The sequence below is a fragment of the Panthera tigris genome, chromosome B4 (assembly GCF_018350195.1).
Source record: "Panthera tigris isolate Pti1 chromosome B4, P.tigris_Pti1_mat1.1, whole genome shotgun sequence".
In the NCBI taxonomy this organism is placed as follows: domain Eukaryota; kingdom Metazoa; phylum Chordata; class Mammalia; order Carnivora; family Felidae; genus Panthera; species Panthera tigris.
Window position 1 is genome coordinate 140,247,675 of NC_056666.1, and position 22,739 is coordinate 140,270,413.

A 22,739-nucleotide genomic window follows, 5' to 3' on the forward strand; every position below is an offset into this window, starting at 1 on the left:
TCCTGGAACTCCCAGTACCTGCACCTGCCCACCACCCCACCATGCACGTCCTGCCACCTTTGCTCCCTGCCCAGAATGGCATTGTCTGTGTTTGCTTAGCCAGTCTGTTGAGGGCCTCTTTGTGCCAGGACCTTCTCAGCGGAGTTCCCAACCGTTTTAGGCTGTAAACAGACATGTTTTGTTAACTCAGCGTGCATTTTGAGGCCAAGTCGTGACACTGTTCAGGCCTTTTATCTAAATGTGTGTGTGGTGAGGATCCTGTCCCCTTTATGCTGTCCGTGTGCGTAGTTAATCCTTTGCTGTCACTTACCGAACGCCTCCACTTTTGACGTGTACTTCGCACCGTGCTTTGATGGAGCTCCTGCCACAACCCGTGTCTCAGCTGGGAGGTGGCGGCCCTTCCCGGTGCTGCTGCTGGTGGCTCTGGCGCTTCCAGGGGCCTTTCGGCCACGGAGCTTCTCTCTAAGCAGCCTTCCCGTCCAGAGCCTAGCTACAGGGACGTACAACTGAGGTGACCGTTTGTGGAGTAAGGAGGCAGGGGTACGGGTGTCCCACCCTCTGCGCTCAGGCCTGAGCTGGAAGCAGGACTTGGAATGAGGGAGGAGTGCCCAGTGCCTTTCTTCACTTCACGCAGCTGGACAGCCTGGCATCGAAGATTCACCGGACCTCCCGTGTGACCCTGTCTTCTTTCCAACTGTCCCTTCTTCCAGCTGCTTCCTTCCTGGTCATTCTCTATCAGACTCCCCTATGGCAGCAGTGATGTTCCTCATCCTGGCGGTGGCCGGCTTCGGTGACACCTGCGCACCGCCCTCTCCGGGACGAGCCGAGGCTTGTTTCCCCAGAGAAGCTCCAGGCTGAAACCAGAAAGGCGGGGCCCATCAGAGCAGCCTCTACCGAACATGTGGTCCTGCAGCAGTGCGGGGGTGGTTCTGGCATTGACAGGCTCGAGTGGCAGAAGAGCTAGCTGAGTGGAAGCTTAAGAGCGGCTGTTTTCAGACTCACGGGATCCGAGGGGCCCTTGGGTGCTGCAGCCCCTCTCCTCCTGAGGACAAGAGAGGGCCCAGGGAGAGAAAGGGCCCCAAAGCAGCTGAGTTTGCAGACTACGGATGGACACCAGCAGTCCACGTGTTAGTTTCGGTTACTGAATGACCTTTAGCCTTTCTGAAGTGGACAAGGGCGTCTGGTGAAAAGGGCTGGTGGAAAACGTGTGGGTGATTAAGAATTACTTTTGACTTGGGAATTTCTTTTTTTAAGGAACTCAAGACGACAACTTCCAAGTTTCCTTCCACAGTATCCAATACCAGATAGACTTAAGAAATGTGTGGAACAAAAAATCGACATTCTGACTTTTCAGCCGTTACTCGCAGAGGTAGGGAAAGGGTCTGAGAAAATACTCTTCACTGAGAAAAAACTTGAGTTTTCTGACGGAATCAGGGGGAGCCCTACCCGGGTTCATTTTCTGCCACAGTTGGCTGGGAATTTCCAGTTCATGGGAGACAGGTCCCCCTGCCGCCGACACTAGTTGTGGGGACGCCGGCAGCCCAGCCTGTCTCTGCTTGGCGTGGCTTTCCCTCAGGGTCAGACTCTCAGCAGCTGGGAGGGCGTCACGTGTGGGAAGGCCCTGCAGCCATCGGGACCAGGGCGGGGGGACCAGAGCCGGGACGGCAGGGCCACACAGGCTGCCGCCCTTGCCAGGTGCCGTGGTGCTGCCTTGTGCTCAGGCCCATTGGTGGCTCCCGGAGGAAGTCTTGTCCAGCCTGTCCACTGTTAGAGGTGGTGGCTGAAGCCAGACCCGGAGCGGGGCCCCTGCAGGGGAGGGGTGGCACCGAGGAGCCCAGGGACAGGGGACACGTGCCTGTGAGCACATGGAAACCAAATCCAGGCAAAAGGAAAGTGTCCATCTGCTTGGTGGGGAGAGCGCTTGCCCGGTGTACAGGAGGGCACTTCCCATGGGGTTCGGGGGTCCACGAGGCTGTGCGGTGTCCAGGTGATGACGGGGAGACCAGACAGCAGCCGGAGGGCGCCCTTATGTGCGCTGAGCACGTGCAGCAGGGGAGGACAGGTGGACGTGGGGCTGTGCGCAGAGGAAAGAAGGTTTAGGGGGAAGCAGGGACCTGGGGAGCGGTTGTCTGAACCAGAGCAGATGCCCCTAGGGGTAGTGGGCCCTTCCTTCCCGCGAGGCTCTGGGCCCCCAGTGGCCGGGCAGGGGAGGCTCCCGCGGTGCCGTGGCGTGCGTTCGGGAGGCACAGGTCGGAGGGGCCCCCCCTCCCAGACTTGCTAGCCTTCTGGAAGAGGGAGAGAGAGGCCACGTATGGTGAGTAGCACATGGAGACACCGGGGCAGGTGGGACAGCCCTGCGTGGCTGGGCCGCTGGCATGGCCGCTTGGAGGGGCCGGTGTTGCAGAGCGTGGAGGGAGCGGGCCGCAAACTGGAAGCGGGGAAGCTTGTTAGGAAGGCGTTGTAGTATCCGTAATGAGTTCCGGGTCTGAACTAGGTTCCGTGGCAGCAGGCTGGCCGTAGAAATAGTTGGGGGGAGGGGGCACGCCCTGAAGCCAAGTGACTGGACCATCATGAGAGCCTGTGTGTCCCTGACTCCCCTTCACGTGAGCCCGGGCACCGGGAAGGGACCTTCCTCATGAAGGCAGAAGTTCGCAGATGAACATACACGCGATAACATTGATGGTACCAGTTGTGAAAAGTGCTGTGAGGCTGAAGGTTCCAGACTTGTGTCGCGGGTGTGGTCTGTTTAGTCATGTAACTGCCCGTGAGACGTGCCCTTGGTCAGCGTCCCCGCAGCCCGCGTGAGTGTGGGCACATGCTCCGATGAGCACACGGTGTCACCGCGGTCCAGGTGAGGGATGCGTCTGTCCCCCCAGCATTTCTGTGTGCCCCCACCCCATCTCTCTGCTTCACGTGCTCCACTTTCTGTCGCCAGATTTTTGTTTCCTTTTTGGAATTCTAGAAACAGAATCCTAGTATTCTTTTTCTTTGGCCCTTTAACTCGGCATAGTTATTTTGGTTTGAGATCCGTCTGTGTGGTAGACAGAAGAACGGCTCCCGAAAGATGTCCACGATTCACACCGGCACCTCTGACCTGGGTCACCTCACATGGTCGAGGGGACTCGGCAGGTGGGGGAGATGACCTTGGATTTTCCAGGTGACCCAGTGGAGCCCAGGGGTCCTTGTGGGAGGACACCAGGAGGGTCAGACCCCGGGAGGTGGACGGGCCGGTTGGCCCGTGATGGCGGGGATGTGGCGCTTCTCGGAGAAGAACGGGCAGGAGGACATGCTTCTCCCCCGGGGGCCTCCAGGAGGAAGCGGCCATACCCACACCTGGGATTCAGCGCCGTCAGGTGAGGTCACATCTGTCACAGTTGGTACTGCTGTGTCCCTGTTTCTTAGGGCTGTGTCATCGCCATATGAGCGTGTTCCTCAGCTCACCTACTGATGCTACACAGGAGGAGTCCCACACTGCATGGCTGTGTGTCACAAGACACCTGGCCACGGAGGCTGGTGGGCTGCCTTCCAGCCAGGGGCCGGAAGAAGGGGGCCGGGGGAGGCAGTGCCGACCGGGTCAGGGTGTCATTACAGGTGGCCGCACCACACCGTGAATGTGCTCGGTGCGCTAACTTGTCCGCCTGAAAATGGTCCATCTCGTGAGTTTCAGCTGCTTTTTCTGCCTCTGTTGCGAGGATCGTGTGGTTTTCTTTCTTCAGTCTGTTCACGTGGTGAATTCCTTTGATTTTCCAGACGTTAGATCAGCCTTCTGTTCCTCTGATAGCACTCACGTGTGTGCACACGCATTCATCTGTGTTCACGAGGCACGTTGGTCTGTAGTGTGGTTTTCTTGTGACACTTTTGTCCTGTGTTGATTCGCGTGTAGTGTGAGCCTCCTGGAATGGGTTGGGGTGTCCCCTCCTCTTTATTTTCCTACGAGTGTGTATGTAGGAGTGGTACTACTCATTCCTTAAATCTCTGACAGAATTTACCAGCAAGGCGATCAGGTCAGTTTTCTTTGTGGGAAGATTTTTTATTAGGAATTCAATTTCTTTAGTAGTGATAGGGCAAATCAGCTTCTTCCTTGAGTGAGCTTTTGTGGGTTTTTTTTTTTTAAAGGACTTTGTTACTATTTAAGCTAATTTATTTGCATGAAGTTGTTTATAGTGTAATTCGCACCTCTTTTTTCCTGATCATTCTGGTTAGAAGTTTATAAATTTTTACTAATCTTTTCAGAGAGTCAGCTTTTAATTTTATTGTTTCTATTTTTTTTTTCATTGATATCTGCTCTGATTCTTACTATCTTCTTTCCTCTGCTTACTCGGTTTCATTTGTTCTCTTTTATGTTTATTGACATTTGTTTCATAGCTTAAAATATCTATTTTGCTAAGTATTTCTTGCACACTTGAAAAGAACATGCTTTGTGCCGTTAGTAGTGGGTTATTCTGTAAAAATCAGGGTGTGTTGGTCAGTAGTGTTGTTGAGATCTTCTGTGTCCTAATTGACGTCTGTCTCCTGTCCCACCACTTCTGGAGAGGCAAGTCTCACTCATAGCCGTAGACACGTGTCTGTTTGTCCATGCCAGGCCATCGGTCTTTACTTCCTGTATCGCAGCTCTGTAATTAGGGGCAGAAATATTCATGGTTATCATGTCATCTTCATTGGTTAGCCCCTTTTTCGGCATGAAACGTCTCACTTTGTTCCTGGTGTTCTTGGTTCTGGAATCTACTCTGTGTGATACTCGTGTAGCTTATGCAACTTGTTTCTGATCAGTGTTAACATGGTGTTTCTTTTGTCCTACTTTTAACCTGTTTATGATTTTACCTTTTTTTTTTTTAAGTCTTTTTTAAAAAATTTTTTAATGTTTATTTTCGAGGAAGAGAGAGAGAGTGAGTGGGGGGTGGGGGGGGGGCAGAGAGAGAGACGCAGAATCCAAAGCAGGCTCCAGGCTCCGAGCTGTCAGCACAGAGCCCGATAATGGGGCTCGAACTCACAAACTGCAAGATCATGACCTGAGCTGAAGTCGGACGCCCAACCGACTGAGCCCCCCCAGGTACCCCATTTATGACTTTATCTTTAAAGTGTGTTCCTCAGGGCACCTGGGCTCAGTCGGTTGACCGTCCGACTTCAGCTCAGGTCACGATCTCATCGTTCGTGAGTTTGAGCCCCACGTCGGGCTCTGTGCTGACAGCTCAGAGCCTGGAGCCTGCTTCGGATTCTCTGTCTCCCTCTCTCTCTCTGCCCCTCCCCTGTTCACACTCTGTCTCTCTCTCAAGAATAAATAAATATTTAAAAAATTTTGTCAATAAAACGTGTTTCTCGTAGGAAGCACTCAGTTGGTTCTTGCTCTTTCACCTATTTGACAGTCTCTGCCTTAATCGTGGTGTTTTTACTTTTGCGTTTGTGTGGTTACTGATACGACTTTGTTTAAATCTATCATTTGGCTATTTGTATTTGTTCATTGTTTCCTTTTTTTTTCTTTTTCTGCTTTTATTTTTTAATTCCGTTTATCTCCTCTCTTGGCTGGTAACTTTTCTTTTGCAGCGTGTGTACTGTTGCTTCAGGGTTTCTGACAGCGCTACGCACTAGAACTTTCTGCCGTGATAGACATGTTCTGTATCTGTGTTCTCTGACATGGCAGTCGCTGGCCACAGGTAGCTGTTGAAGCATCTGAAATGTGGCTGCGGCACCAGGGGAATGGAGTCTTCAGTTCTCTTTAACTTTACTTCAGTGTAGCGTTGAGTAGCTGCGTGTGGAAGGTGGTGTCGTGTCGGCGTAGCACAAGCTTGAAGCATCTGGAGGTCTAGTGTGTCCCACATGGTGAGACCCCCGTGGCAGCACCTTCCCGGTCTCTTTTCTTGGACATTTTGCTGATGCCATAAATACGGCTTCTACATACGCTCTGAGATTCATGCTGTGTTTTACCATGTTTACTTTACATACATATCGTCCGTTATCTTTTAAAAGCATTTTAAAAGAGAAGTCTTTTCTGACGCCTACCATGTAATTCCCATTCTTGGTCCACTGCTTTGCGTGGACCCAGACCCCCCCCATGGGGTCCTTGTTCTGCTAAACAAAGGGAACGTCTTTGGTGCTCATCTGCGAGTGAGCGGTTCTTTTGGCCCTTGTATGTCTGGAAGAGTGTTTCACCTCCATTCTTGAAAGATATTTTTGCTGGGTCTTGAATTCTAGGCTGGAGCTTTGCAGAGGCCGCTCTGCTGTCTTCTGGCTCGCTGCTTTCCTTCTTACCTTTTGTTCTTTTGCATGTAATGTGCACTTTTTTCTAGCAGCTTTTAAGATTTTCTCTTTATCACTAGTTGTAAAAAAAAATAATTTACAACATGCCTTGGTACAGTTTTCTTCCAATTTCTGGGCTTGGGGTTCCTTGAACTTCTTGGATATACGGACTTACAGTTTTCCTCAAATTTGGGTATTTTTTGGCCATTCTGTCTTCAGATAGCCTTTCTGCTGAGCCCCTTCTTCAGATTCCCGTTGCTCCTTGGAGCCGCCCCGCAGCTCAGAGATGCTCTGCTCAGATGTCTTCAGGACTTGCCTCTGCATTTGGGAAGGTTCCTATTGCCAGTCCTCAAGTTCACTAGTCCTTTTTTTTTTTTTCTTTTTTTTGCAACGTGTAGTCTGATCCGGTGTGCTTTAACGTCACACATGATAGTTCTCCTCTCCACCGGTTCAGTTGACTCTTTTTTAGATCTTCTGTGTGTCTACGTCACATGCTCAGTCTTTTCTGGTTCTTCAAAGAACAGCTATTTCAGTGTCCTTGTCTGCAGATTCTGTCATACATGTCATATCTGGTTCTGTTGAGAGGTTTTTCTCCCCGTTGTAAGTTGTAGTTTCTGTTTCTTTCTAAGTCTGCTGACCGTTTTTTTTAAATGTTATATTGATTTTTGAGAGAGAGCTGGTTTGTTTGTTTGTTTGTTTGTTTTTTTCTCACAAGAGTGGGAAGGGCATAGAGAGAGGGAGACAGAGAATTCAAAGCAGGCTGTGCACTCAGAGCAGTGAGCCCGACGTGGGGCTCAGACTCACGACATCATGACCTGAGCTGAAGTCGGACACTCCACCGACTGAGCCACCCAGGCACCCCTAAGCCTCGTAAGTTTTCAATGCCAGACACTCTGGATTTTATCTTGTCAGCTGTTGGATATTTTTCCGTTCCTGAAAATATTTTTAAGTTTGTTCTGGGATGCAGTTAAGTCACTTGGAAACAAATACTTTCAAGCCTGGCTTTAAGGCTTTGTTAGGTGGGTCCAATACCTTTTGGAATGCTCGGTCTGATATCTCGTCTATTACAAGCCTTTCCATTGGGGCTGATGGGAACCACGCTGTTCTTGATCCTGTGTGAGCTCTAGGAATTATTCCATCTAATCCAGTGGCTCTCAGCCCTGGAGACATTTTTGGCTGTCATGACTTGGGGGGGGGGGGGTGCGAGTACCAGCAAGTGGGTAGGGGCCAGGAATGCTGGTAAGTGCCCGACGACGCACAGAACGGCCCCCACCCCAGAGAATGGTGGCAGCCCGGGTGCTGGTCGAGCCCTGCTCTTATCCCATTAGTTGGGTGTCCCAACATGACATGGTTTCCTATACTCGTGCACTGACCAGTGCTCGGCTGACAGCCCGGAGGGGACCCTAGTTCCATGCCCTCAATGCAGAGAGCACACAGCTCCCCTGGCCCTCTGCGCCAGGGCCTGGCAGCTCTCAGGTGGCAGCCGGGGCCGTCGCGAGGCTCCCTGGGGTGCACGGGCCACTGTCCCATGCTGGTGGTGGTCGGTGTCTGAAAGCTGCCTTCTCCCCAGTCCGCTGAGTGTCAGCAGCTTGGACACAGCGGCTCCAGTGCCTGCCGCTTTCCTGGATACGGGCGTGTCGGACATGTGACTCTGCTCTCACTAACTTGCTGGGGTTTTTTTTTCAGCTTTTGAACATGTCAAACTACAAGGAGAAGTTTTCGACTTTGCTCTGGCTTGAGGAGATTCATGCAGAAATGGAACTGAAAGAGTATAACATGAGTGGGGTCACCTTGAAAAGAAATGGGGATTTGCTGGTTCTGGAGGTCCCAGGACTGGCTGAAAGCAGGCCTTCTCTGTACGCAGGTGCGTTTGTTACGTGTCCTGTTTTCTAGAGGGACCGCAGACGCTGACCCCCTTTGGGGGAGAACGTGTGAACCGCAATACTGCAGTCCCGTCGTCTCCCTTCCTTTGCTTTGGCTCAGAGTTTTCCGTGCACCCAGCCCTGCGCTTTGGCCGTGGTGACACGATTCCTAAGCAGCTGACCCCCGCTGACGTTTGTTCACAGCGTTTGATTTTATAGTACAGCAGCAAAGCTCTGTGATTTTATCGTTTTACATGTCGTGCTATGTTTTTTAACTAGGTGATAAGCTGGTCTTAAAAAGCCAAGAGTACAGCGGACATGTCATCGAGTACATCGGCTATGTGATTGAGGTGAGAGGCGCGCCTGCTCCGCTAGTGCTGGGCCAGCCCTTCCGGCCAGTCGGGGGTCACCTGCCCACCCTGGCTGGGGCAGAGGCGCTTTTTCAGGCTTTGACGGTACTTCAGAAGATGCAGGATAAAGTAAATACTTAAATAAATTTGCTGCAGAAAGAGAACTTAATAGCTTTTTAAAAATTACGTACTTTTTGGGGTGCCTGTGTGGCTCTGTTAGTTAAGTGTCTGACTCTGGATTTGGGCTCAGCTTGTGATCTCACAGTTCTGTGAGTTCGAGCCCCACGTTGGGCTCTTGGGCTCTGTGCTGACAGCTCAAAGCCTGCTTGGGTGGGATTCTCTCTCTCTATCTCTCTCTCCCCACCCCCCCCCCAACCCCTCGCACACGTGCTCTCAAAATAAATAAAAAAATTTTTTAAGTCCTATAATTTTCAATCACGTAAGCCGTATAGCCATATTTACCTTTTAAATATATCATGTGTAAGTTGTGATGTTTGCATTTAGTCAAATTTGGGCATCCTGAATGTGCTCCAGAAGAGAGAGCCTCGGAAGGAAAAATGCACTTAAAAGTCTGCAGCTCTTACTGCTTCTGTGGAGATTTGTTGGCTTTTCTAGCCCCTCCTGGCCCACCGCAAGGTTGTGTGACTCGGCAGCTGGTCTCCATTGCCACCCTGCTCGTAGCACTGCCGCAAAGGGTCAGGGGAAGCCTGCTCGCTGCCTCAGGCAGAAAACTAACTGAGGACGCACCAGAGCCCTGCCTCTGGAGTGGGGATGGGCTGCGGGGACTAGAAGGGTCTGGTAAGGATTTGCAAGAGGGGCGACATCCGGCCTCCGCAGGCACGCTTGCCGCATTCTGCACCAGCACACCAGCGCCAGCCCTGGCCAGTGCGGCTGGTCGTGAAACCAGTGCTGTAGGGCGACGGGGGAGGGAGCCGACCCTCGGCGCCCTGCCAGCTGCTCCCGCTGACTGTCTTCAGGGATGTGGCAGCACAGCGAGCTGCCCTCTCTCCCCCTGCAGAGTGGTGGCCACTTAGCCTGAACCTCCCCAGCTGTAACCACTCTGGCTGTCGACCAAGAGGTATGAGGAGCCCATTATGGCCAACTGGCAGTCTTAGCTTCCAAAGAGTAGACCCGATTGTGCCCCTCAGGGAGGAAGCCCTGGGGACTAAAGCCTCAGAAGCAGCAGGGCCAGAGATTGAAGGTACAAGGCCCCCTTGGGTCCTGAACACTGGTTGGGGGGGGCGCCAGCACCATAAGCTGACAAACCCACACTGAAGCCTTGGGGGTGTCGAGCACCCTTACTCATCCTTCGGTGGGATATTCCACAAAGTCATCTGCCTCTGAGTGATGGAATTCATGGTCGAGTTAGTAAACTCTACAGGCCTCAGCCCATCGCTGTACTTGATTCTCTAGAATTTCATTTTTGGCCAGTGCAGTGGCATAGGAAACCATGATGGTTCAGGAGCCCCTCAGGAGAGCCCCACAGGTGGTGTGGTGGGCAGAGGACACGCATCCAGGATGAGCACTTACTTACTCCGTTGATGTCAGATTGGTTCTTCCTTGACAGGCGGCCCAGTGTTCTCACCCTGGCAGCAGCTGGTGGGGACATTCCAGAGTGAGGCCACTGTGCATCTGGCAGGTTGTGTACTCATGCTGGTCCGGGGGGCCCCAGCACTGACCCCTGCCACCAAAGTCACCTCCACAGAGGGGCCTCCTTGTCGCCAGGAGCATGTGCCTGGAAACAGACATGGTCATGTTCTCCTTTCCTGCTTAGTTTATCTCATTGAGCATGATTTTCATCTCCAAGCACTCTGCTTGATTTATTAAGGTGCCCTGGATTTTTTTTTTGGAGGGAGAGAGGTGTGAGTTTTTTTGTTTTATTATTTTAGAGACAGCATGAGTGGGGGTGGGGGGGGGGTGCAGGGGCAAAGTGGCAGAGAGAGAGAGAGAATGAGAGTCCTGAGCAGGCTCCATGCTCAGTGCAGAGCCATCTTGGGGCTCTATCCCCATGGCCCTGGGATCATGACCTGAGCTGAAATCAAGAGTGGATGCTCGACCGTGAGCCACCCAGGTATCCTGCCCTCTTAGTTTTTATATTAGGTTTGTTTATCTTTTTCTTTATGGATTTTTTAAAAAATTTCATATGTAGTATTTCAGGTTTCTAGAAATAACTGTGTCAGTGTGTGAAGTCCTTCAGGCCCAGATCTGTGATGGCTGTTTTTGCTGACCCTCACTCTTGGTGATTTGCTTCCTTGTGTGCTTGGTGATCTTTAATTACAGATTCATTGTCATCTGTCTCCATCCCTGGGAAACCTGGGGACCCGTGCCGGGCTCCCCTCCATCCACAGGGATTGTGGCTTCTGCTGTGCTGCAGGGAGGGGCCCTGCTGACGGGGCAGCTCCACCACTCGTGTGCCTGCCGGCCTCCTGTCACAAACTACAGCCGGCTCCGGTCACCTGGCCTCCGTGAAGCCCGCGCCGCCTGGCAGCCCTCATTCAGTTTGCACCCCTTTTCAACTCAGGGCTTGCCTTCCTGTTTTGTTTGTTTGTTTGTTTCCTCCCGTGCTCCCTTAGAAATTCCCTTTCTGCCCCGCCTGTCCAGGAACAGCTTTGTGCAGGCGTTAGTTTTGGCTGGAGGGTCCCAGGATGCGTAGTTCCCTATTCTGGAAGGGGAAGTCTTGGAATGACCTCTTTACGGAGGTGCTTTTGCGGCAGGTACCCCTCGCTGCATTGGTCATTGTTTGCTTTCTCGTCTCCTTCAGAGACATGGCCTGTGTGGCACACTGTTTCCCCAGAGCCCAGATCTCTAGGGTGCAGCCAGTGAGAAGCTCAGTAAGTGTGCTGGTGTGGGTGCGTCCACCGACCAGGTCCTCCCGTGTGGACAGTGTAACGACACCAAACAACACTGTGATTTAATCCTCTTGATTATTTTTGCAGGGATTTAAAATGCCCAAGTGTAGCTCAAATCTGTAAAGGTTTCATGATGTGTTGCTAGATAAAGATAGAAGATTGTCCCAACGAATCCAATGTAAAGTATGGAAATTAAATTGTTTGTTTCCTTTTTAGATTCACGAAGAAGAAGTAACTCTTAAACTTAACCCAGAATTTGAACAAGCATATAACTTTGAACCCATGGATGTGGAATTTACATATAACCGGTGAGGCTTTCGGTGTCTCTTCCTGCAAGCGCGTTTTTGCTGTTGATGGCAGCGGCCTCTTCCGTCCGTCTCTCCACCCGGAAGTGCCGGGGTGGGGGAGGCAGCGTGGGCTGTTCGTGTTTCTAGGTCACGACTCCAAAGTTGCAAACATTTTCTCTTCCTTCATTTCTGGACTTTAAGTACGCTGACATCTTGTCATTTACCACATTGCAAGCGTGGAGCAGTGGCCCTGCCAACCTGCCGTCCCCTCCTTTTCATCCACTGCACCCCCCCCCCCCACTAACTGGGATTTTGTATTTGTTTCTCCCTTGCTTTAAAAAAAAAAAAACAGTTTGTGCATCTTTATACACACACATACACCCACACACAGGAAAAATGTATTTAAAAAAAATTTTTTTAACGTGTATTCATTTTTTGAGAGAGAGAAAGTGTACGCAAGCAGGGGAGGGTCAGAGAGCAAGGGAGACACAGAATCCGAAGCAGGCTCCAGGCTCTGAGCTGTCAGCACAGAGCCCGACACGGGGCTCGAACTCACGAACCGCGAGATCGTGACCTGAGCTGAAGTCGGACACTCCACCGACTGAGCCACCCAGGCGCCCCAAGTATTTTTTGGGTTTGTTTTGAGCTTGCGGTCCCTAGTGTCTAGGAGGATTTCACTGGCATGTTACCAGGATTCTCCATGTTATGTGTCACTGTTCAGTGTCACCTACTTCTTCCCCCCCCCCAGGTGAGTCCACTACTCTACTTGTGTGGACGGGCATCGGCCCTGTCTCTGCTCTGAAGGTTTTCTGTGGGCACCTTCTCCCTCCTTGTGCACAGACACTCATGTTTTCTGGGCCGTACACTTAGAAGTGAGACTGTGGTTTGGGGATGTACATTTCAGCTTTTACCTGTGGTGACATCGGAGATCCCCAGAACCGGTATCTGTAAGAACCTCTTGATCCATGCCAGCCCAAACCTGGCTTCGTTAGCCTTCTAAATTTGTGCCAGCTTGCTAGGTATATAATGTCTCCTTATGGTCTGGAGGTGCATTTCTCTGACTGCATATAAAGTTCAGAATTTCCATGTTTCTTGGCCACAAGATTTCTTCCTCTCTGAAATACTGGCTCATATCTTTTCCTTCTGAGTAATTTGGTTTTTGATATTTGTAGGAGTCCTTTCTGTGTCCTTTGTGCCGTGCTGTTCCTGGGTAGGCATGCTACAGAGAACTTCTCTAGATCTGTTGCTTGTTGTTTCATTGTATCTTTTAAGTATGAGAAGGTGCTAATTTTAAGATAGATCGGAGATTTTTTTTTTATATTAGTTTTATGTAAGGAACATTTGGGTGTTGGGACTGCCACCAGCTCGAAGTGTGTTGGGCGTGAATGGGTTGAGGGTCAGCAGGGAGAGGCCGTTACTGGCCGTGGAAGCAGAGCAGGTGGAGTGGGAGCTAGGTGAGGTCCAGGAAGGGGACGGTTCTTGAAATGAGAGAAACCAGCTCAGTAGAGCCCCTGCAATGGCAGGGGTTACAGGGGTGAGGAAGCATGTGTGGGAGGAGGTGGACCTGGCCAGGTGGGACAGGGGTCCTTGGCAGGACGAAAGAGCCAATTTGTCCGTGGACATTTCTGACTGAGTGTCCCCCTGGCCCGTACGGTGGGCCCACTGAAAGGGAGGAGGAGGCGGGGAGGGAGAAGAGAGCTAGCACGGGCGGAAGGCGGTGCACGAGTTGGCCTGCAGAAGGACGCGGGACAGAGGGCAGGTGTGACAGGCCGTGGGGCTGAGCCAGAGGGTCTGTGGGCCTGGTACCGGCAGCAAGGGGCTGCTGGAAGGCAGCGATCTCGAACGGACGGACAGACGCACGGACAGACACGGGCCCAGGTCTTGAGCAGGCTGGTGGGCGGCCAGGCAGAGGGTGGAAGAAATAAGAGACCGGGTGGGAGCGGCGGGCACCTCAGCACGAGCCCGGCTGCCACCTCTGACAGCCTGGAGCTGTCTGCCTCTGGAGCCTCTGCCCGTCCCGGTTAGGGTTTAGGTTGCTTGCTTGTGTTAAGTTACGGAAAACCAGAATTCTCACTTCAAAAAAAATGTATGTTCCCCACTTGTTAAGAAAGACGGGAAGATGGGCAGCACCACTGCTCCGCGGGTTGAACAGAGCTGAGGGGGGTGCCTCTGAACAGGGCAGGTGGGCCGCACGTCTCTGTGAGTGCTTACTTCCCATAGGAAGTTTCCTGTTTGAAAAGAAGTGGGCCGGGGCGCCTGGGTGGCGCAGTCGGTTAAGCGTCCGACTTCAGCCAGGTCACGATCTCGCGGTCCGTGAGTTCGAGCCCCGCGTCAGGCTCTGGGCTGACGGCTCGGAGCCTGGAGCCTGTTTCCGATTCTGTGTCTCCCTCTCTCTCTGCCCCTCCCCCGTTCATGCTCTGTCTCTCTCTGTCCCAAAAATAAATAAAAAATGTTGAAAAAAAATTTTTTTAAAAAAAGAAAAGAAGTGGGCCTACAGAGATACAACGAACGTGTGGTCACCTGTGCCTGATGAAACGTACGGTTTGAGGATTTGGACGTGTGTACATCCCGTGAAAGAGCACATCCACCACCGCAGACACTTCCCTGTGCCCCTTCCTTGTTCCTTCTCCGCCCACCGTTCCCGGGCCACGGGCAGCACTTTCTGTCGCTAATTTGTTTGCACTTTGTACAGTTTTACATAAATGGAAGCGTACAGGACCTACTGTGTTTTGCCTGGCATCTTTCTTTCCCTTAGCAGAATTATTTTGAGATTTGACCGTACTGTTACATGACTTTGTTGCCTTTTTGAAAGTGATAGTTGTCAGGTGTATAACAGTGATTCTGATTTGGCTCCTTTTGAGGCCTGAGTAGTGCGTGTCGTTAGAGGGATCTGCCACAGCTCACCTGTCCAGTCACCTGTGGGTGGACATTGGGTTTTTCCATACGTCGGTCATTCCAAAGAGAGCTGCTGTGAACGTCTGCGTACAGATGTTTGGATGGACACAGGTCCCTTTCTCTTGGGTGGGGCGGTGTGATGGCTGGGTCCTGTGGTGCGGGGGCACTCAGCTTCTTAAAGAAGTGCCAAACGGTTTTCTAAAGCAGCCACACCATTTGCATTTCCAGCAGCTTGTGCCAGGGTCCCGTCGCCCCACCTGCTCACAACCCTTGGGCCGGTCAGTCTGTTAATTTCGGTCCTTCTGTTAGTTGGGAGGTGGTGTCTCTCTGTGGCCTGGGTGCACGTTTCCCTCCTGAGTCAAGCTGAGCACCTCTCCATGTGCTCGTTTCCATTCATGCGTGTTCTCGTGCTGCTGAGTCTTGAGCCCAGGCAGTAGAAGCCCTCCTCTTGGTCCTCCTCCTCTCGTCTGCCAGGCTGTGGGGGCTCTTTGGGGTCTTTGGTGTTCCCGCAACACCTGTTGAGATTCTGATTGGGATTACGTTGAATTTTTAGGTCCGTTTACGGGAGAATTGACACCTTAATATCGAGACTTCCAACCCTTGAAAACGGTCCCTCTCTCCATCTAGTCAGGCTGTGTTTCATTTCTCTGACCAGTGTCTGTACTGCTCACTGGGAGTGTTTTGCTTATCTTCTGTCAGACTTTTCCAGCCCTCAAAAAAACGTAATGCTGTGGTAAACAGTAAGTAATTTTAACCTAAAATTGCTTCTAGCTACTGTTCACGAATGCAGTTTATTTTTGTATGTTAGTTTAGTATCCTGAGAGCTTGTTAAATGCATCTGATGGTTCTAGTAGCTTTTACAGATTACGTGGGATTTTCTACATAGACCGTCTTTTTGTTCAAGTAAAGAGCTTTACTGCTTCCTTTCCTATCTGAATGCATTGTTTTTCCTTGCCTGACTGCACTGGCTAGAATAGCATTCCACGGAAGTGGCCTTGTTCCCGACCTGAGGGTGTAGCGTTCATTCAGTCTTGAACATCAGGCACCACGTGAGCTGGATGTAAGCCGTTTGTATTCAGCCCTCCCTCAGGTTGAGGAGATGGCCTCAAGTTTTCTGCGAACGTTCGGTCATGACTGGGTATGGGGTTTTGTCAGAAGCTCTTTCTGTATCCGGGTGGCCATGTGGTTTTCCTTTTTTTTTGTCTATTAAGACCATTATGCTGAGTGGTTTTCTAATGTAAAATCAACTTTGCATTTTTGGAATAAGCCTCACTTGGCCCTAATGTAATTTCCTTTAATATATCATTTGATATGATGTGCCAGAATTTTATTAATTTTTGCATCTGTGCTTATGTGGTGTGTTGGTCTGTGGTTTCTTGAAATTATCTTTTTTCTGATTTTGGTATTAGGATAATGTTGGCCTCACAATAAGTTAAAAATCATCACTTTCTCCTCCGTTTTGGGGGCTAGTTTGTGTAGAGTATGTAGAATTGGTCTTCTTCCTTAAACGTTCAGTGCAATTTGCCAGTAAAGCCTTCTCGGTTTGGAGCTTTCTTTGCAGGAAACTTTCTGACTACAAATTTGATTTCTTTAATAAATCAGTAACTATTTAGGTTACCAATTGTGTGTGGAGTGAGCTTTGGCAGTATGTGTCTTATAAAAAAAGAATTTGTGCATTTCATCCAAGTAATGTATTTGCGTGAAATATCCTAGTATTTCCTTAGTAGTAGTACTTTCCGAATCCGTACTGATGATGTCCCCGTCTCTCGTGCCTGACAGTGGGAATACCTACCTTCTTTGGTCTGGCTCCAGGCTTCTCAGTTCAGCCTTATGAGGGAAGAGGGAATCAACTTTTGATTTCATTCATATTTTGCAGGCTCTTTCTACTTGTTATTTCATTGACTTCTGCTTTGGTCTTTATCTATTTATTTGGGGTTCCATCTGCTCTCCTTTTTCTAGTTTCTGGTGGTGGAAGTCGAGGTCATTGACTTGAGACCTTTCTTCCTTTGTGATTTTGGAGTTTGGTGCTGGGTGAGTGCTGAGTGCTGTCCTGTGGAAGGTCGGAGCACAAGTCACCCAGCCAGGGTCCAGTTCGGTTCCCAGGTGTTTGCTGTTAGGAATAGTGAGGCAGGAAATCGTCTTCCGTGTCTGCACAGTGATGTGGATGTAGGGAGAATTGGCATCTTGGCAGCGTGGAGTCTCTTTTTCACCCGTAGGCTGCACTTAGCGAAGCTTTCTGTGTTTTTTCCTTTTGTTCTTTGTCCTCCTTTGGAATTCTTGTCTAGTGTTTTCCTCATGGTTTTCCACCTCTAACTTGTTTCATGTTTTAGTGCAAATAAATACCTCTAGGATTTTACCGCTTAGTATCTTGCTGTTTTTCAGATCAGTCAGGTTGGGAAATGATTCATCGGTCTCCACTTTAAGCTATTACGCTCATTGCCTTTTTGGCATTTCTGGAGATCATTATTGCTTACCTTCGGCGTGCTCATGAGATGAAGTATTTCCACTGGATAACTTCGGATCAGACCTTTCTTGTCTGTGTAGGATGAAAAACATGTTACTTTTATTTTGGTGAATTCCTCCTGTGGTGTGCTTCTGGGATCTGTTGAGAAACAGTTTATTCCCATTTGGCGTGCTCTTTAGAAGGAAGGCCGTGATCCTGCAGGGTGACCAGCTTGTCTAGTTTGCCTGGCGCTACCTTTGTTACATGTCCCAGTCTTCTGTGCCCTTTGAAAGGTGTCGGAAGCTCCCCTCCTGCCTCTCGGGCAGAGGCGGAATGGCCCCGGCTCGCCAGGCACGGAGCTTGGAAAGCCTCCCCCGGGAAGGCCTGGCCGTTCCTCCATTTCTTCCCCTTTAATTGATCTGCTTGAGTGCCTTGTATCCCAGGTAACTGTGTGTGAAGACCCCTTGCGGGGACAGAGCGGGGCTGCCAGGAGCCTCGTGCCCGGGGCCCCAGAGGAAGGGCCTCTGAGGGCTGTGCTTGTGCATTCGGTTTTGCCAGCTTCACACCCCCACCCACCCACCCACCCCCTACCCACGACTCACCGGAGGGCGACCGTGAAGTGTCTGCTCTACACCTCATGATTCAGGTGAGAAACAATCACCTGGTCCTTGGGCTCACAAGTCTGAATTTTCCAGAAACCTGTATGCGGCCCGATTTCTGAGCTGGTATGGAGCAGCTCTTGTACCTTTGCTTCTTTGAAGGCCAGATGTTCTTTCTGGAACAGACGTCCATCTTCAACTGTGCCTTGGAGCTTTGGTCATCTCATTTCATTGAAGATGAGGTTTTATTTTACGTTTTTAATTCTGTTTGTTGTGTTAAGAAACAAGACAGGCCCACAACGGAGTGGCTTATGCTGAGTGCCACGTCACCAAACTGGGAGGCGATTACAGGTTTGGCTCCCCCCGAAACGGAATCTTAGGCTGGTCGGTCGGGAACTGCCTGGTCAGGACTGGTCAGGACTGGTGAGGCTCCGCCTGCCGGACCCCTGCCCGCCCCCGCGGAAAGCGAGCTGGGGGGAGCCGGCCCCCTGTTTTTCCCGGGATAACTCTCTCGTGCCGTGCCCGCTGCCTTCTGGCTGCGGGAGTCCTTCGCGTCGGACAGCTCCTCGGAGCCCCTCTGTCCGCTGCCTGGGATGCTGCCTGGTTCGGATCAGTTTTTACTCAGAGTCTTAAAATTGTTAATAAGCCTCAGTTTATGTTTTAACTTTGAGTTGTGGATTTCAGAGGTTTAAATCTTTACAATAAAAATTACTTTGTTGCTGAGGTAGTGGTATTAATATTTTAGGCTGTTTTTCCATTTTTTCCCCCTACTTGTTCTCTTTATATATTTAAAAGAGGAATACTCCCAGAAAGGAAGGAGTCCCTGCTGTCCCCATACATGGGATGTCTCTGTTTAAAGTTCTTCTGTAAAACTCCTAATGTTGTCATGTTGTGTATAGACAGACACCCACTGAAAAGTGAGCCCCTGCGCTCCAGACTCCCTGGCGGGGCCTCTGAGAACCTCGGGGGCTCTGACTCTAAGACGGCCCCTCTATAAGTATTCGTACAGGTTAGATTTCCACGACCAGTACTAGGCTAGTATTTCTAAACTGGAGGTGACTTGTTTGATATTCTCTCTCTGGCAGGACCACGAGCAGACGGTGTCACTTTGCGCTTGAACACGTCATCCACTTAGGTGTCAAAGGTATTATTTTTGTGGAACGATAGTTCACTTCTTCCCAGAGTATTTTTACAAGTTCCGTGTAAAGTTTTGTGTCAAACACAGTCTCTTCGGTCGTGTATGACAAGTAAAATTATGTGATATCCAACGTTTTTCTTTGCCACTGGCAAGTTTCAGTGTCTCTTTACTATTTAATCTGTGTGGAAATTACTGAAACTGAAGCCGTTGCCCTGTGCTTGTCCCTTCGTAACGTAATTAACTTCTGTGCCTCCAAATGGGCACATGGCTCCGTTGTGAGCAGTACCCAGAACTGCTGTTCTGCCGTAGCCGAGAAACCAAGTACGGGACCCAGACGGGAAAAGCCTAGGTTGCTGCCGTTCATTCATCGTTTTCAAGCTTTCAGTAACACCTACCTTCTTATCTCATTTTAAAAGTGTTGTTTCCAGAAGAAGTCATTTTACAGTCTCCCCAAGTGACGGTAAACTGGAACTACGTACAAGACGCCAAACGCGATGGACAGCCCACCAGCAAGGTATTGCTTCGGTGACTTTGAAATATTTCGTAGACGGTACGTCAGTTCTCAATGGCCTGGGATTTGAGAGGGGTGTCGTTCAAATATAGCCCAAGATCACAGCTCAAATAAAACTAGGATATTCGGGGGCGGCTGGGGTGGCTCAGTTGGTCTGACTCTTGATTTTGACTCAGGTCATGAACTTGTGGTTTGTGGGATCGAGCCCCGTGTTGGGCTCTGTGATGACAGCACGGAGCCTACTTGGGATTCTCTGTCTCCCTCTCTCTGCCGCTCCCCCACTCACATGCATGTGCGTGCATTTGTTCTGTCTCACGATAAATGAGTAAAACCTAAGATATTCGTACAACAGATTTAGTGTTAAGTTTATATACAGTTACACGGTACAGTAAGTGGAGAAAACCAAGGTGCAGATCTGTTCATATGAGCTTATCATTTAATTTTAAAAGTATATGCTTTTCTTGTACACTCAGGCACAGGCACATTTATATGATTATATATGCATAGAAAATGTCTGGAAGAACATGCGTCCACCAAATGATTAACATTTGTAATCTTTGGTTTTTTTGTGGGTTTTTTTTTTTTTAAGTTTATTTATTATGAGAGCAAGAGGGAGCATATGCACATGCGTGCAGGGGAGGGGGTGGGGGGGCAGAGATAGAGAGAATCCCAACGTGGGGCTCAGACTCACAAGGCCTGAGCTCATGACCTGAGCCAAGATCAGGAGTCAGACATTTAATGGACTGGGCCACCCAGGCACCCCAACATTTGTAATCTTTATGAAGATTATAAAGATAGTTTATTTTTCACTTATGGAAGCCAGTTCCATAAATAGCTACATAGTGCCTGTTTTGTGCCAGCTATCGTCTAGGCTGTCCAAATGTTTATATGAGTAAAACAGAAATGGTTTTATTTATCATTGTGTTTCCAGTAATGAGAAAAACTCTCCATGTCTGTGGTGGGGGTTGTAACCTATAGTACTGTCCTGTTCGAATTTGCTTTTTTGAACATGCTTTAAATATATAAAAAATACAAAATTTTAATTCTAATATTTAGAAGCTCTTTCACCATTTTGTAGCCCCTCTCCAAAAATGCAAAACTGATAGTTTTAGAATACTTACCTACATATTCACAGAAAATCCTATGAAGGAAACATTAAAAAGTTTCCATTAAAATCACCTTTCTTTCTTACCTGATCTAAAAGTAGCAAAGGATCTTCAGTGGAACAGACACAGCGTCACCTGCAGCACCCCGCTCGCCGGTCCACCCGGTGGCCTGATTCTCAGGGAGGGTCTGTCACCCTGATGGGGACTCGGTGCCAGGTGGGGGAGGTGGTGCTGTTTGTGTGGGTCACATTCCTCATCAGCTGAACCTCAGTATGTTTAAATGCAGAACATGATCTTCTTATGGATAAGCTAGGTCGCAAATGAACTTGAGGTCATTCCACACATCAACCAAGATGCAGTTACAGAGACTGAATCTGCCTTCCTACCTTAACTAATCAAAACTCAGACAAAGCACACAACACAACAGTTTCAGATACTTGTGTATCGCATGTCCTAGGACAGTGATTTCGGACAGAGGAAGCAAATGAGGTGACCCTGTGATTGCCCCAGCTTACGATCTTCAGAGCTCCCGGGCCAGGGAGCAGAAAGGGAGGCCAGTGGTCTACAGAATTGAGGAGACACACCTGGTGGCAGCGTAAGGACAAGGTGGATGGCATTCACAGGGCAGAGGACTGGGGGAGAGCACAGGACAAGAAGGGTCTGCAGAGACACACACACCCCCCCCCCCGGAGTTGTGTCATGAATGCATGCCTGGGAAAGAAGCCCTGGAAAGCAGAGAGGAAGCCCGAACCCACCCCCACCCTTCCCCCAGTGCCGGAACGACTGGTTCCCAAAGCCAGAGAATTCACAGGGCGACAGGTAGAGTCCTCAGAGGGTGTTGCCTGCGGGTGGGCAGAGTCTAGCCCTACACTGCCTGCCAGCCCCACCCATCCACGGGCCCAGCGGAGAGTGGCCCTCCAAGCAGTGCAGCCACATCCCACAGCCAAGGTCAAGGAGAGTTGCGGGAGTACATATACACGAGGTGTAAAATTCACAACATCTGGTATCTAATCCAGAAATAAACTGAAAAACACTATCCATAATAAGGAATTTCAGGGGCGCCTGGGTGCCTCATTTGGTTGAGCGTCCAACTTCAGCTCAGGTCATGATCTCACGGTTTGTAGGTTCGAAGCTCCACGTTGGGTTGCCCTGATAACACGCAGAGCCTGCTTCAGATTCTCTGTCCCCACCCTCTCTCTGCCCTTTCCCAGCTTGTGCTCTTTAAAAAAAAAAAAAAAATATTTTTTTAAGGACTTAACATTGCTGCTTTATTTATTTTAATATGAAATTTATTGTCAAATTGGTTTCCATACCAAAAAAAAATTTTTTTTTTAAATTCCATGAGTTGAAATCGACTAAAGAAAATAATAGTAGTATGCCAGGCCTAATAATGCAGGAGCGTGAAGGATGCCACGAATTCCATCTGGGAGCGTCTTTGAGCTTGCCGAGTAGACACCATTAACAAAGCTCACCCTCCTAAGTTGAAAAATTTATGGACAAGAAATTATCATTGAGATTAAATGGTGGCAGGCATGTCCAGGGAATATTGCGGGGGTTCAGTCCCTTCATGAATCTTGGGAAAGATGGACGTGTGGAGATGGTAACTAGTGGGCGACAGAACGACATTGGAATGGTGGTAATTCCAGGAAATTGTGTCATCCTGTTAGAAGCCTTGGAATGAGCATTGTTAACAACGGGTGTGTTATGGAAGAAACCAGTGGCTTCCACATGTCCCCTCTCGATAGCTCCCACTATATAAACATTTTCCTACTATATAAAAATCAGGTTGTGCATTTTCATATTGAACTTTCTTGTTAAGTAAACTTCTGTAATAGTCAAAAAAGTAATAACAGTGGTAGTAATTAGCAGACATGGACGTTAAAACAGTTATTATAATTATACTCCGTATGCTCCACATTCAGTGGAGATATAAACAATAAAAGATAAATTTCTAGAGACAAAAACTCAAGGTCTTAAGATGAAAAGTATATCAGACAACTAACAGACTAGAGACTACAGTCATAAATATTAGTGAATTTGAACACGGATAGAAACTCAGCAAAGCAAGGGGCGCTTGGGTGGCTCGGTCGGTTGGGCAGCCGACTTCGGCTCAGGTCATGATGTCACAGTCCGTGAGTTCTAGCCCCGCGTCGGGCTCTGTGCTGACAGCTCAGAGCCTGGAGCCTGCTTCATATTCTGTGTCTCCCTCTCTCTGACCCTCCCCTGTTCATGCTCTGTCTCTCCCTGTCTCAAAAATAAATAAACGTTAAAAAAAAAAAAAGCCTTAAAAAAGAAACTCAGCAAAGCGAAACAATAAAGAAGAATCTTAAAAAAAAAAAAAAAAAATCCAAAAAAGCATCAGTGAGCTGTGGGACAAGTACCCACAGCCTTGCATCCACACAATTAGAGTCCCAGAGAGGGGAGTGTAAGAAATACTAGAAAAAACAGTGGAAACTTTCCTGATT

The 22,739-nt window shown here is 49.5% G+C and overlaps 2 protein-coding genes across 5 annotated transcripts in view; both read left to right on the forward strand.

The window, feature by feature from the left end:
• The window catches only part of MOV10L1 (Mov10 like RISC complex RNA helicase 1), a 72,376-nt gene that overhangs the window by 26,461 nt on the left and 23,176 nt on the right, over positions 1 to 22,739 (forward strand). For all 4 annotated transcript variants that reach the window (XM_042993594.1, XM_042993590.1, XM_042993591.1 and 1 more), the window contains exons 10-15: positions 1,255 to 1,369; positions 7,921 to 8,098; positions 8,376 to 8,446; positions 11,512 to 11,603; positions 18,605 to 18,663; positions 19,074 to 19,171. In XM_042993594.1, coding sequence (XP_042849528.1) covers positions 1,255 to 1,369; positions 7,921 to 8,098; positions 8,376 to 8,446; positions 11,512 to 11,603; positions 18,605 to 18,663; positions 19,074 to 19,171 — 613 coding nt within the window. The remainder of the gene's footprint in view (positions 1 to 1,254; positions 1,370 to 7,920; positions 8,099 to 8,375; positions 8,447 to 11,511; positions 11,604 to 18,604; positions 18,664 to 19,073; positions 19,172 to 22,739) is intronic.
• LOC122240503 (small nuclear ribonucleoprotein G-like) lies at positions 21,708 to 22,381 on the forward strand. Its single transcript, XM_042993595.1, has one exon. It carries the CDS (start codon positions 21,767 to 21,769, stop codon positions 21,953 to 21,955), a length of 189 nt encoding a protein of 62 aa, XP_042849529.1. The 5' UTR covers positions 21,708 to 21,766; the 3' UTR covers positions 21,956 to 22,381.

What these genes read in the sequence shown, in the direction of transcription:
- LOC122240503 (XM_042993595.1), top strand. Translation starts at nt 21,767, where the DNA reads ATGGACAAGAAATTATCATTGAGATTAAATGGTGGCAGGCATGTCCAG.